The 13,786-nt window shown below is 47.2% G+C and overlaps 1 protein-coding gene across 7 annotated transcripts in view; it reads left to right on the top strand.

Moving 5' to 3' along the window:
- Positions 1-1,370: 1,370 nt before the first annotated feature.
- LOC308569496 (sodium channel protein type 5 subunit alpha-like) overlaps positions 1,371-13,786 on the top strand; it is a 223,573-nt gene continuing 211,157 nt past the window's right edge. For all 7 annotated transcript variants that reach the window (XM_081163454.1, XM_081163452.1, XM_081163453.1 and 4 more), the window contains exons 1-3: positions 1,371-1,709; positions 3,091-3,211; positions 13,388-13,475. In XM_081163454.1, coding sequence (XP_081019580.1) covers positions 1,443-1,709; positions 3,091-3,211; positions 13,388-13,475 — 476 coding nt within the window. In that variant the 5' untranslated portion in view covers positions 1,371-1,442. The remainder of the gene's footprint in view (positions 1,710-3,090; positions 3,212-13,387; positions 13,476-13,786) is intronic.

Below are 13,786 nucleotides of genomic sequence, written 5' to 3'. Positions count from 1 at the left end.
AGTTTGCCTTATTAAACCTTTTTGACTGCACAGCCCTTCTCATCGTGGCTGCCTCAGTCACTGGCAGAATCCGTCAGTGGGCGTTTCTTGAACCTCTTCCAACATAAAAGTTGTTTGACACCCAGTCTCCTCCTCCTCTCACTGCGCGGGAGTCTTCTGCGCAGGGAAGGCGTGGGTAGCGGAGGACCTGGGCTCTCCTCACTGATGTCCAGTGAAGAGTCTTGGAGCCCTCTCTCCAATTACCCCATCTGCCCCCCTTTATCCCTGGTGTTGCGCTGATTGGCTTCCCCCTCTACTGAGCTTTTTCTCCCCCTGCTGCTGGGTCCTTCGCCAGCATCATCTGGGAGCCTCCCCTTCGCCTCTCCCTCCGATGTCAGTTCCCTGACAAAGGCAGACCGAGATTGGTTTGGCAATGCACCCGTTTACCCCAGTGGAGGTATTCCTGCATTGTGGGGGGTTAGACTGGATTTCCCATGCAGGGGCTCTTCCAGCTCTCCAGTTGTGTGATTCTATGACAGACCTTCGCTGGTGAAGAAGGTTCTTTCAGGCCTGGCAAGTGTTAGTATCGGGGACAAAGCAGAAAGGGGGAAATGTATGATAATGTGGGGTATTTTTTTGAACATGACCACCCCAATCCCCAAGTGTTATTCACATGTTGTTTTTTCTAGGGCTGTGGTCTAAACCACAGAGCCTAGGGCTTGCCGATCAGAAGGTCGGCGGTTCGAATCCCTGCAACGGGGTGAGCTCCCGAAGCTCGGTCCCTGCTCCTGCCAACCTAGCAGTTCGAAAGCTCATCTCGCTTTACTGGCCGAGGGAGCCGGCGTACAGCTTCCGGGTCATGTGGCCAGCATGACTAAGCCGCTTCTGGCGAACCAGAGCAGCACACGGAAACGCCGTTTACCTTCCCTCCAGAGGTAAACTTTGGAGTGCCATCACCTCCCCCGGTTACTGAAGAGTAGTCCGGTAAAGGATTCTGGGGGGCGTGGCCCCATCCGAAGCCTATGGAGGCCAGGGCCCAAGGCACGCCCCCGAGCGGTGACCCCGGGGGAGTGCCTAGTTGATGTGCATCAGCAAGGCTCCCCCTGCTGGTGTTAACCCTTCCCGGCCTGCAGGCAGACAGATTAAAGCCGGGTAGTCGATTAGGACCAATGCCTAAGCCAATACCGCTCATCACCTATAACCAATAAAGTTGTGGCCAATTTTGGCCCATTAACCTTAATACTGGTGTCTTGTGTCGTTATTTCCACTGGTGGGAGGCGGGAACTCACCGCGCAACTCAAGAGCCTGTTACCAAGCCACCTTTGTTAAATTGTTTGCCATTTCTTGTTTACCTGCCTAATATTGCCCTTTTTCTTCTCTTTTCTTTTCAGGTTTTTTCTGTTTTGTTTTGTTTTTTACTTTTAGGAGTAAAGGCCAGTACAAAGAAGTATCAGGATGAAAAGATGGCCGACTTCTTGTTGCCACTGGGTTCTAACAGCTTCCACCGCTTCACGCCCGAATCCCTGGCTGCGATCGAGAAGCGGATCGCGGAGAAGATCGCAAGGAGCGCCAAGCAGGAATACAGGGAACAGTTGGGCGACGAGGAGATTCTGCGGCCTCAGTTTGACTTACAGGCCTGCAAGAAGTTGCCCGACATCTACGGCTCTCCTCCGTCGGAGCTCATTGGGGAACCTTTGGAGGATATTGACCCTTTCTACAGCGATCACAAGGTCATTCCCACCCGCTCTGCGCTTGTTGTTAAAGATGGCAGAGGGGGAGAGCGAGAGCGAGAGCGGGAGGTAGTGGGGAAGGCATGGATTTCCCCTCTTCTTCCTCCCTGCCCCACCTCTTTCCCCAGTGGAAATAATTCCTCCTTCGTTTAAAGATGCAAGAATTAGGAGTTTGAAACTCCCAGAGCTTAATGTTTGGAAAATGGATGACTGGGGTTGAGGGTGGAGATGTGGGCATCCGCAGGATATATATATTTTTTTTTGGGGGGGGGAGGCAAAAGTAAAACACAGAGCAGTCTAATGTCTCACCAGCAAAAAATGAGAAGGATAGTGCCTGTATATTTTGTCTCATCTATCCGGTTCCACAAATGCTTCAAATTCACTATCTTCTTTTTAAGTGAAATCTGGAAATCTGGTGACTCTATGTCATTGGGAAGGGGAGGGGAGGAGTGGCGTTAATACTAAAAACCGTGCAAGAATCCTGCCTCCTCTGAACTAGGGCCATGTGAATGTATCATTTCACTTAATCGAGCGTATTACAGAAGGGCAATGCATTTGGTTAACGTGCTATTAAAAACTGGGTGAGAGCAGAGATTCCAGAGGTCAAGTTTTTTCTAGGCAGGCAGACGTAGCGATGATGAAAGAAGGCTTAACTTGCTGGATTTCTACTTGCAACTCTGCTTTTAAATTCGGAGGAGCCCTGCAGGGGGTAGTGGGGAGTGTTGGCAATGCTAGTGAAGCACGTATGCCAAAATATAGCTGGTCCAGAATGGTGCATTTAGGGGGTTTGCGGAATTGTCCGTCCGTATCCTAATGCATGGAAGGTAGGTGACAGCAAATCACTGTTTTTTCCCCTGCTCCTGGAGTGGAAATAGACCGTTGCAGTTGAGAACGAGTGTCCTAAACAAGTGGTAGGTTTAAAATTATGGTGCAAATAGGACTGTGCAAATAGGTGTTACACAATGGAGGCAATTTCATAGAAGATGGTGAGCCTGCCCTTTTTGAAAAGAGATCCATGTAGGGTCTGCTATTTTACATGTGGAACAACGCATGATATTTTGCACTCTATAGCAATGACCTTGCTCTACATATGTGTTGTTAAAGTGGCAATGAGGCACACAGATATTTTTGCACAGGCATGCTACCCCTGGCTATTATGCATTGTACTCCAAGAAGAGCAGCCTGGACTATTGAGCTTAATTCTTTTGCCTGGGCAACAATGCCTTTATCTCTTCGTTTTCAAAGAGGAATGGTGGTGCGATCGTTTGGCATGTACTTTATGAGTAGGAAATACAATAGCCTTTGGTTTCTGGAGGGTCCTATCTCGTGAGCATATAATGCAGACCTTAAATGTTCTTTCACTCTCTCTTTTGTTTTCCAGACATTTATAGTACTGAACAAAGGGAAGACAATCTTTCGATTTAGTGCCACTCCTGCCTTGTATATACTTACTCCTTTTCATCGAATCAGAAGAGCAGCAATTAAAATTTTGGTACATTCATATCCTTTTGATTGGGTTGTCTCCATCAGACCTCTGCATGGTGGAAAATACATGACATGTGATTGCATTCTGAGCATGTTGCTCCTGTTCATCGATATATACGTGAGGGTTGGAACCAACTGAAATTAGGATTTAGAGATCTGTATTTGTGGGGAGCAGGGTAGTAATATACAGCGTAGGAAAAGGAAGCAAAATCTGCAAACCTTAAACCAGCCTTCCCCAAATGGATGCCATTATGCCTGACCATTAGTCATGCTGGCTGGGACTGATAGGAACTGTAACCCAAAATATTCTGAAGGCACCAGCTGGGGGAACACAGTGTCAAATACTGTGTGTGCTCTTGCTCCAATATATTTATATATAAATCCTGCATCAAAACAAGCTGAATTATACATGATACAAATTGAACACCTTTGCATACTTTCTCAGACTTTGCATAATTCATTCTGGTTTTCCTTGGTTTTGTGGCTATGCAGGAAAAAAAGGGAAATCACAGCACTGTGAATGTTGTTCAAGTGCTCCTCTGATGCTTGGGATACCGGAAGTCATTGTCTTAAACTTCCACTCACGATGGATAGAAACCTGTTTGTTTTGTTTATTAAAAACAGCACTTAAGATTTTTATTTTTTATTGGAAAGCTGAATTCTGTGGCCATTTCTCCTTGTTTATTTGCTAGCATGGAGTGCTGGAACTCGTGGTGGCCAGAGGCTTCATCCTTTGTCCTGGAGGCTCAGGTGTCCTAGTCCCAAGATATCACACTCATTGTTTACCACTGAAGATGGCATACAGTGGCAAAGAGAAAACTCTCTGTGCATGCTCAGGGGGACCTCCTGCTGTTATTTCAGTGAGCTGTAAAAGTGGAACAGGTTCTGGGAGCTCCTTCCCCCTGCCCCATTTGGATTATCTGTTTGCCCTGCAGTCATCCTTCCCTCTGTTGGCTCCCCTTTTCTGGCTGCCTTGGCTCCCTCTGCCAGCTTCCTCCCCGTCTCTCTGCATGAAGTTCACTTAAAGATCCGATGGAAGGCTTTCAGGCCTCCAAGCAGGTGGCTTTTCTGATGAGGCCAAAGCTTTTCAGAGTCACTTTATTTTACCTTCAGCTGCGCTCCTTCCAATTAGAGGAATGTCAAACCTTGCTGGGCTTAGAGGGCCATCTGCAAGGAGCGTCCCGTGGCGAAGATGGCAAAACAGAGGATGCTTTCTCAAAGAGGGTGTGGGGGGAAGGATCTGTTACGGAAACCTCTCCGCCCAGCAAGACATTTGACTCCTATCCAACACTCTTTTTATTTATCTTCCCCTCCCCTCACCCGGTATAATATTAAGGCATCCAGGCTTCTTGCTGTAGCCCATTGGAGAAGAAAGCTATCAATGCTTGCTGCTCTGCTCAGTGCCCTTGCTGTGGGTGGCCAAGACTCATATTGCAGGTGACAGTTTAGCAGAGGGTCAGGGATCAGCCACATTGCGGGCACTAGGAGAAGTGGGGCTTGGACTCTGACCTGGAAAAGGGAATTGGCGATCTGGGGGAGCCTGAAACAGCCAGAGGATGCAAGTCAGAAGCAGGAGGAGGTCAAGGGCTTCCATACCTCCTCCTCCCTCCTGCCCAACCTCTCCTGCTTCTCTGTCTCCCAGGGCCATAGCTGTCAACTGTCCCTTATTTGGCGGGAAAGTCCCTTATCCCAGCACCGTGTCCCGCTGCTGTCCCTCATTGATGATGTCCCTTAAATTTCCCGGGTTTCAAAGGAAGCAGCTTCTCTCCCTCCCTCCCTGCTGGCCAGGGAGGAGGGAGGCTCCAGCTGTGTTGTTTGGCTGCGTTGCTCACCCAATAAGGAGTCTAAGAACGACTGGGGAGTGGAGCTTGCATGCCTTGTGCCAATCAAATCGGCCGCATTGCCTGGGGACTCACCTTTGCTCAGCGCTTCCCAGCGGAGAGGTGACGGTAGTTTTCCTTGCTGTGTCCCCTTTGCCGGGTTGCTGTGCTGTGGGAACCACCGCTTGAGGCTTTGTTTGGCTGCTGGTTGACTAAAATCCCTTATTTTGGCTGCTGATCCCTTATTTCCGAGGCTGCTGGTCCCTTATTTTCAAATCTGTAAGTTGACAGCTATGCCCAGGGCCAGAAGAGTATTGGAGATGGAGGAACAGAAGCTCGTTACACGCAGACGCAGTTTTTGTCTGCTTGCACACAGCTCGGGTGTGGTCAAGGGCAGAGCCTCTCTTCTGCAGCAACTGCCTTATCGCGTTTACACCTAGGAGTAGCCGAGAGAGGCAGGACTGAAGGACATGCCTTTTCCCAAGTGCACCTATTATTATTATTATTATTATTATTATTATTATTATTATTATTATTATTATTATTATTAGAATTTATATACCGCCCTATACCTGGAGGTTTCAGGGTGGTTCACAGAACAAAAATACTTTAGGCTATCTCCTGGACTTGTTCACATTTAGTAGGATTTTCCCCCAAGTCCATTTTAAACAGGAGGCCCTGTCTACAGCCGCATGGCATGTCACAAGATTGTTTTGTCAATTTTTCCGAGTTCCACAAGACTTTTTGAAATATTCTCTGAGTCGAGAGTGGATTTCATGCTCTTTATTCAGCTCATAGTTGTGAGGAGGAAATGAATGTTCCCTCAAAGTATCTGCTTTATATACATTATTTACACAATGGGCCCCACGTGATTGGCTAATTCCGGAATTCTCCTGTAGGCCAATCAGGTTGTGGATTCACTTCCATCTGGAGCCGGATTGGGTGGCTCCTGCAGACCAATCATACTGCTGCATTGTTCTAGGACCAATCAGACTGCTGCATTTTGGATCCTATTCACTCAGTACATAACACTTTTTAACAGGCAGCAAAAGTAGGGCTGCTGCTCAAGAACTGTGTTAGGAGGCTGTGCAAGTGGATCTGTGGGGAAGTGACAACAAAGAATTAATTCCTCATTCTGGACATTCCTTTGCCTGACAGCGCCGTGACAGCAGGTGAAGCAGGAAGTCCAAAAGGGTTGGTTGCATCTGGCTTTGACTTCCCTGATTCTGCCAAGAGATGCCGAGAGATTGAACCTGAGACCTTCTGGGGAACCGGGTTCGCGTCTCCGCTCCTCCACATGCAGCTGCTGGGTGACCTTGGGCCAGTCACGCTTCTCTGAAGTCTCTCAGCCCCACTCACCTCACAGAGTGTTTGTTGTGGGGGAGGAAGGGAAAGGAGAATGTTAGCCGCTTTGAGACTCCTTCGGGTGGTGATAAAGCGGGATATCAAATCCAAAAACTCTCTCTTCTGCACATACGGCAAATCCTCCACCATGGTCCTTCACCTAGAATCAAAGAAGGAAGCCTTGGTCGTGTTTCACCAGTGCCAACGTCGAACACAGTGACAAAGGCCTCTTGTCAAATGATCTTATACAAGAGGCTTTTCTGACCTCGCTGTGGCACTCGGCGTCCAGCTGCGCTACATCTGTTTCTTTTCTGTGAGCAGGATGCACAAGAAGGGACCACATGGTCACTCTCCCCTACACACACTTGTCCCTCCAATGAAAATTAAACCCTGCAGAACCAGAGACATCAAGAGGGCCTGTGGTACTTTTCCGTGCCAGGAGAGCTGTGACAGTTTGACAGTGCCTTGGAAGGTGGCGGCCTCTCCTTCATTGCAGGTTGGGTGGCCGTCCGTCCGGGGTTCTTTAGTTCCGATTCCTGCCATTGCAGTGGGTCAGGCTGGATGACCTACGGGTCCCTTTCGACCTGGTGCTTCTATGATTCTGTGACATTGGGCGCGGGAAGTCAAACCTGGGGGAATAACTTGTGGTTGTTCCTCTTGGAGAGCGGAAGCTGCAATTTTTATTTGGTGTTTTTGCTCTGCACTGCTGGGGCCGAGGGTCAGATTTCTTGCTTCCAACCATATTCATTGGCCACAAGACAAATACACCTCATGACATTTCCTGGGAGTCCTTGGGGCGGCTGCTTTTTGCTCTACGGATGCTGTCAGTGCAATCAGGCTCAGAATGTAAGGCAAGGCAAATGTCATTCTTTATCCACATTTGACGGCCCGGCATTTTCAGTCTCTTCTATTTCCTAAGTACATTTTGGAGTGAATGCACTGTTTTGATTTTTTGATATATATATTTTTTAAAAAAGTAAGTGGGTGGTTTTTTTTATAGCAAGGATCGAATGTGGTTGCTCTGTTCAGCTTGAAAGCTCAGACACTTTCGGGAGCATATATTTATCCAAGAGAAGCTTAGCTACCTAGCCTGCCTCTGCAGCCTAACTGTAATATATATGCACAGATCTGTATGCGAAAGCACAGGGTTGATGGCTCTAATTCAACAAAGTGCTTGCATTATGGGCTGCTTTAAACAGATTATTAAAATGCATGTCACTCATGACTCAGCAAAGCATGCTTTCCGCTTCCACTGCCTTTGATGCTCTAGCAAAAGATGGAGCGCATGCAGGATAAATGTGTATTTAATGAGTCTGCCTTATATTTCAAGAAATACAAGGGGAAATCTGGGGCCCTGGGCTGGGTGGCGAGTCATGTAAAACAAACTGAAGAGCTGTAGCAAGTCAGACTGAACCTGCAACCTGTTGAACCTTCTTAAACCAACATTATTATTTTTGTAATGTACACAAATGGTTTGGGGGGCATTTTACTGCCCCAAACCAAATTCTGGTGCTTCTCAGGGCTAGTAAAATATCTCAAAACAAATCAATGTGTGCTTAAGTCTTGCATTCCTGGATCAATATTTGTTTTAAGAACTCCATGGTATTTTTTTTAATCCTAAATTCGTAGTATAGCCTGGGACAAAAATGCACTCCAATGACAAACATCAGTGGATTTATCAGTCTCAGTCTGGATTAAAACTCTGTTTTGTGCTTATTTCTACTGCCTGGATTAGGTTTCATTGAATGACTTATTTATACCCAATGTGATTTCTTGAGATACTTTTATGTCCTGGGTTTTGAGATATTTTATTTTATTTGAGATATTTGTTGTGGTTTACAGAAAGAAATTGTAAGTGGTATAACTGACATTTTTGGGGACATTTTTGGCTACCACTCAGGTGAGTGTCCTAAAAGGACCACGTGGTAATTGTAAATTCTTCCTAAAAGTGCACCTGAAAAATGTTGCACTATTACTCTTATTCTACACCAGGGATCCCCAAACTCGGCCCTCCAGATGTTTTGGGACTACAACTCCCATCATCCCTAGCTAACAGGACCAGTGGTCAGGGATGATGGGAATTGTAGTCCCAAAACATCTGGAGGGCCGAATTTGGGGATGCCTTTTCCACACCAATGTTTTTACTGTTTAGCAGAATAAATTATGCTAATCATAGAGAGCAGCAAGGAGCTATGTTTTAGCTTCAGCCTCTCTGGCTAGTGGAAATCTTTTTCAAGTCAAATGTACCCCCCTTTCTGCAAATGCTGCTATCTAGAGTGGTTTACAACAGATATAAACAGAGTAGCTTTTGCCGCTCTTGATTCAGAAGCTCCTCTGAGTTCTCAAATATTACTAGACATTGCCTGCACACTTTCTGGCTGGTATTCACAATCATAAGGACCAGAAACCCACTTTTTAAAAAGAAATTGGGATTTTAGAAAACTGAACTAGTCTCCCCAAGACCATGCCCATATTGTACACTAACACCTTTGCCCAGATTTGGGATTGATTATTCCCCTGCCCTCCTTGGAGACAGCTTCTGAAGTTTTTCAGAGTTTTGTTTGGGGATAAGTATTTGAAACTAAAGCTTGGCATCTGTGTTATTCTAGACAATCCACTCTGGAATAGTAGTCAGTTTGGCTTTGGAGAGAAGAGATTCCACGCAGCCGCCAATTTCTGGAGCATATGTTTGCCAAAAGGTGCTCTATCTCAGAAAGTGTTGCTCCCTTAATGCCAGAGGTTGGCTGAAAGCTGATGGCTGACATGCAACAGAGGACAGGGTCCCTCCGCCTTTCGTGGCTGTGCTGAAGGGTGGAGCAGCTACAAAATTGCATAACGGAAAGTTAAAACCCTGCTTCTGCCATCAACCCACTATCCCAGAATTTCAGCTCCCCATACCCTCCATTTCTCAACACGGGGATAATACCTTGCAAGGTTCTCCTGGACACCGCAGCATGCACAGGCACTTATTGTAGCAGTGCCATTGTGCAAGAGGGGGAATTTCAGAGATTGCAGCTCTTTTCTCTTTGTATGCCAGGCCTTGCAATGGGCGTGGCTTGGCAAGAGGGGGTGTGGCCAGGGAGGGGCCTAGTGAGAGTCCCAAGGGCTGGACAGAGAGGCCTTGGAAGGTCACCTTTATCCCCTTGGCTTAAGGTTCTCCTACCCTGTATTTAGAGCAGGGGTCAGCAAACTTTTTCAGCAGGGGGCCGGTCCACTGTCCCTCAGACCTTGCGGGGGGCAGACTATTTTTTTTTGGGGGGGGGGAAATGAATGAATTCCTATGCCCCACAAATAACCCAGAGATGCATGTTAAATAAAAGGACACATTCTACTCATGTAAAAACACGCTGATTCCTGGATCATCCGTGGGCCGGATTTAGAAGGCGATTGGGCTGGATCCAGCCCCCGGGCCTTAGTTTGCCTACCCATGATTTAGAGGCACAGAAGCCCCAGGCTCTGTGCGCAGTAGGGTTCAGACATGCTATTTGCGGACATGGATCCTGGTTGGGACAGTATCCTGCATAACCCCAGCCAGAATTAATTTCCTAATGGTGGCCCATATTTTGGAATGAGCCACTCTACACCATCCTTCCCCAACCTGCTGCCCTCCCGTTGTTTTGTCCTGCAACTCCCAACCACCGTGAACAGCAGTGATGGCTCTCAACTTTTAAAAGACATCTTTATTCCCCCATTCCTGTTTATACCTGTGGGGAAAGTCAGACTCTGCCTCTGGGAGATTTTCCTTTGCTGCTCATTCTGTAAGGAGCTGCCATCAAAGACCCTTGGCTTACTTGGGAGGAGGTACCGCTGGGTAGTGTTTATGTTCATCAGGTAATAACAGCAGAAAATGAGGCTTGCCATCTGCGATTCTCTGCAGTCATTCATCAGGAGGAACAGGTCCCAGTAGTGGAAAATGTTTTTGAATCAGTCTTTGGATGACTAGCCCCTCGAGTCCAATTACTAGTTTCTTAAGTTTTCATGTGGGAGTAACCGGAGTAGTTAGCAACCAAGCTGATTTTTTTTATTCTGGTGATGGCGGTGGCAGTAGATGTGGAGAAACTGTCCCGTTTCCCCCATAACAGAAATGGAGGTCCTGCTTAAAGGTTTATGCTACTTGGATGTAGGGCATGCTACAAGTTGATGTCAGACAACAGTCCCCTGTAGCCTCATTGTAGTCACGGACTTCAGGAGAAGATTGAAGACATGTCCAGCAGGCTGGCATTTCCTTTGATAATCTGCCTCTGGTAATGAATCTGAGTGCTGGACATCCTGGGTATGTCACCAATTATTGTAGATTTATTGGAGTTCACCGATTGGGTCTGCGTTGCTCCCGGACAGGAGGAAGGAAGTCAAATGACACCGAGGGTTGGTTCAGAGAAAGCAGAAAGGAACAGCAGAAAGGCACTTGCGTGGTCAGTCCACAGCAAGTCCAAAGAAATGAGAGATTACATGCAGTATATATATCCTCCAGGCACCCTCTCCCCCTTCCCCAGGAATCCAGCCACGTCAGCTTGTACACGCAGGTTGACATCACAGATGTTCCTGCTCCGGCACTCTTAACCATAAAAGGGTATTCCTTCCTGTACTTCTGACCATAAAAGGATCTTCCTGTTCCTACTCTTATCTTGGAGCAAGAGGTCACCATCTCCAAGAACACCCTTTGGCGCTGTTCCCAGACTAGGTCTGTGCATCTTTTGTGGTCAGGATATACGATAAGGCATAGACGTGTCTTCCCTGTTGTACTGGTACAGTGAAGGCCATCCTTGCCGTCACAAACTGATAAAGGAGAGGGCTCTGAGCACTTGTTTATACAGCTGGGTTTCGGCTCAAGAGCTCAAGTTAAAGCATTTTAGCTAAGGAAAAATAGGGATTTTGGTGCAGTTTCAAACTGCCTGCAGTGAGTTTTGGGTTTGGAAACCCATTCCTTCAGAACTTCCCCAATAATAGCTACATCAGCTGTTGCCAACTTGCTGCTTTCCAGATGTTTAGGACTACAGCTCCCACCGGTCCTATCCAGGACGGCTGTGCAAGCTGGGGCTGATGGCAGAGGTGGCCCAAATCTGAAGCACCCCTAGTTGTTGGCGGCTGAGCTACACAATACCACCTCTCTGTCCCTCCTCCTCTTCCACGAAATCTTAGATTTCACTCCCTTAGTCCTCATCTCCAGCTAGGACAAACCCTAGGTGTTTAAATATTAAGCAGCATTTCCTCGCCTCGATCTCTCATTTTATTGCTTCCCTCCCTTTCTAAAGATAGATTGTAACCTCCTTGGGGCAGGGAGCTGTCACTTTTGCTTACAATACCCTGCAGAGCCCCATGTACTCCGATGAGACGATTGTTTAGTTCCCTACTTCCCAGCATTTGTGTAAGCAAATCTTGTTCAGCAAGCTTCCCTTCGCGTGGTCTTTGCAAACAGCTTGCAACATCTCTTTTCCCAGGCATTTCCAACTCCCTTCTTTAACGGAGCCTCTCTTTTTTTAAAATGCTGAGTTTGCACCATTGCACCTGTGCTCCCATTCAACGTGGACCCTTTTAAAATTTATTTTAAGAGAGGCTTCGCTTGGCTACTTCACAATCCCATCTCTGTGGGGCCCCCCCTCTTTCCCCATTTCACATGTAGGTCTCCCTCTCAGTATTTCTTTATCTGATTATGTATTTGTAGGTACCATCCCCACCCATACACTGTTATTTTAAACTCTGGGGAGCGGGGGGGGGGGGATCAGAATTACATTTCTAGCAGCAGGGAGAGTGTACGATTATTTAGCAGTTACTGCATTTTAATATTTCTGTTTCCTCCAGGAGATTGAGGGCAGCATACGCAATCCCTCCCACAACAACAACCCTGTGAGGTTGATTAGGCTGAGAGGCCGCAATTGACTCAGTGGCCAAAAATGGGACTTGTGCCTGAATTTCTCCAGTACCAGATTGCTATTCTGTCCCCTAGACTGTGCTGGCTCTTGCCGAAGTCCTATAGAGGGCACCAACGAAGGGCAAAGGTTGGGAAATTGCTGCAGCCCAGTGGCAAAAGATATTTGCATGCAGAAGGTCTCGGGCTCAACTGCTGCTGCTGGCCAGGCAGGGATGGGAAATTCTGCGGTGTGAACCCCTGGAGAACTGCTGCCAGTCTGTGTCAGTGATACCAGCAGAAACTCGAGGGCACTGGGTTGACGCCGGCTGCATTAGCTTGCTGTGTTTCTGACCGGTTTGTGGCCCTGGCACCACTGCATTCCAGCAGGTGTCTCACTAGGGGCGGTTTCTCCATCTTCCATGTCTCTCCATCAGGTGCTCCTCAGTAATTTGATTGCTTCTGATGCAGACAAACCCTGCAGAGTCACTTACACTGGAATAAAGAGGAGCAGGTTTGACTGAATGGGTTTGTCTTACTCTGGGGAGGTGGACCACAGCTTTGTGGCAGACCACTTTCTCTGCGTGCAGAAGGACGCAGGTTCAATCCCCAGTACCTCCAGCTACAACAGACGGCTAGGTAGGAAGAAATGGGAAAGACCCTTCTCTGCCCCAGACCCTGGAGAGCTGCTGCCAGTCAAAACAAGCAACACCAGCCTAGATGGAGTGTGTCAGCCTCCTAGTCCATGGGCTGGAAGACTCGAAACATGGTACTTGGAACAAGCCAGCGTTTGCCCAGAATAAATAGAGAGGTGGCTCCATCTCTCAGGAGTTCTTATGACCTTCCTTAAGAAGAACATGTATTTAATGGATGACCTTTGAGTTGACTGATCTGTTTTGCACAGCCATTGTATCACTCATACACTCAGAGATCATTGTTTTTTGTTTGCGGAAGGGTGCTGTCTTGCCAGTGGAAGTTTGGTTTATGAACTTGCGGTGAATTTGCTCACTTAAGATTTCTTACACATCCTTCCTTAATGTACATTCACACTTTACATGGGAATGATGAACAGAAACAACCCAGGAAAGGGTTGTGATGTTGCTTGTAGTGCGAAGTGCAAGGGCTGGGTTTTTTTGTTTTTAAATACTCATTCAAAGTACTTTCCTTAACTTGTGCTTTTACATTATTCAGTATGTTTATCATGTGCACTATTTTAACCAACTGTGTGTTCATGGCATGGTCTGAACTCCCTCCTTGGAACAAATACGTTGAGTAAGTATTTTGCTGATTTTTCTCTCTCTCTCTATCCCTCTTTCCGAAACCTCCCATTTGCCATTTGACTGCTTCGTATCAGAACCGCTCTGCATGTTCATTTGCGGGATCGCGGGCATTTCTTGGCATTCATTCGCCCTCTTGAAACAGATCCACTGAGAGAAGGTGTGTTTGCCTTGCTCTAAATCACAAACCAGAACATTTAAAGAGCCTTATTTGCAAGGCAGATGCCCCAATGTGTGACTGGCTGGTGTTTTCTCACCAAAAATGCGGTCTCTCTCACGCATGTAGTGAGCGGAAAAGAACCGAAG

This window comes from Podarcis bocagei, assembly GCF_964188305.1.
Source record: "Podarcis bocagei genome assembly, chromosome: 12".
Lineage (NCBI taxonomy): Eukaryota > Metazoa > Chordata > Lepidosauria > Squamata > Lacertidae > Podarcis > Podarcis bocagei.
This window is presented reverse-complemented; position numbering and strand designations above follow the sequence as displayed.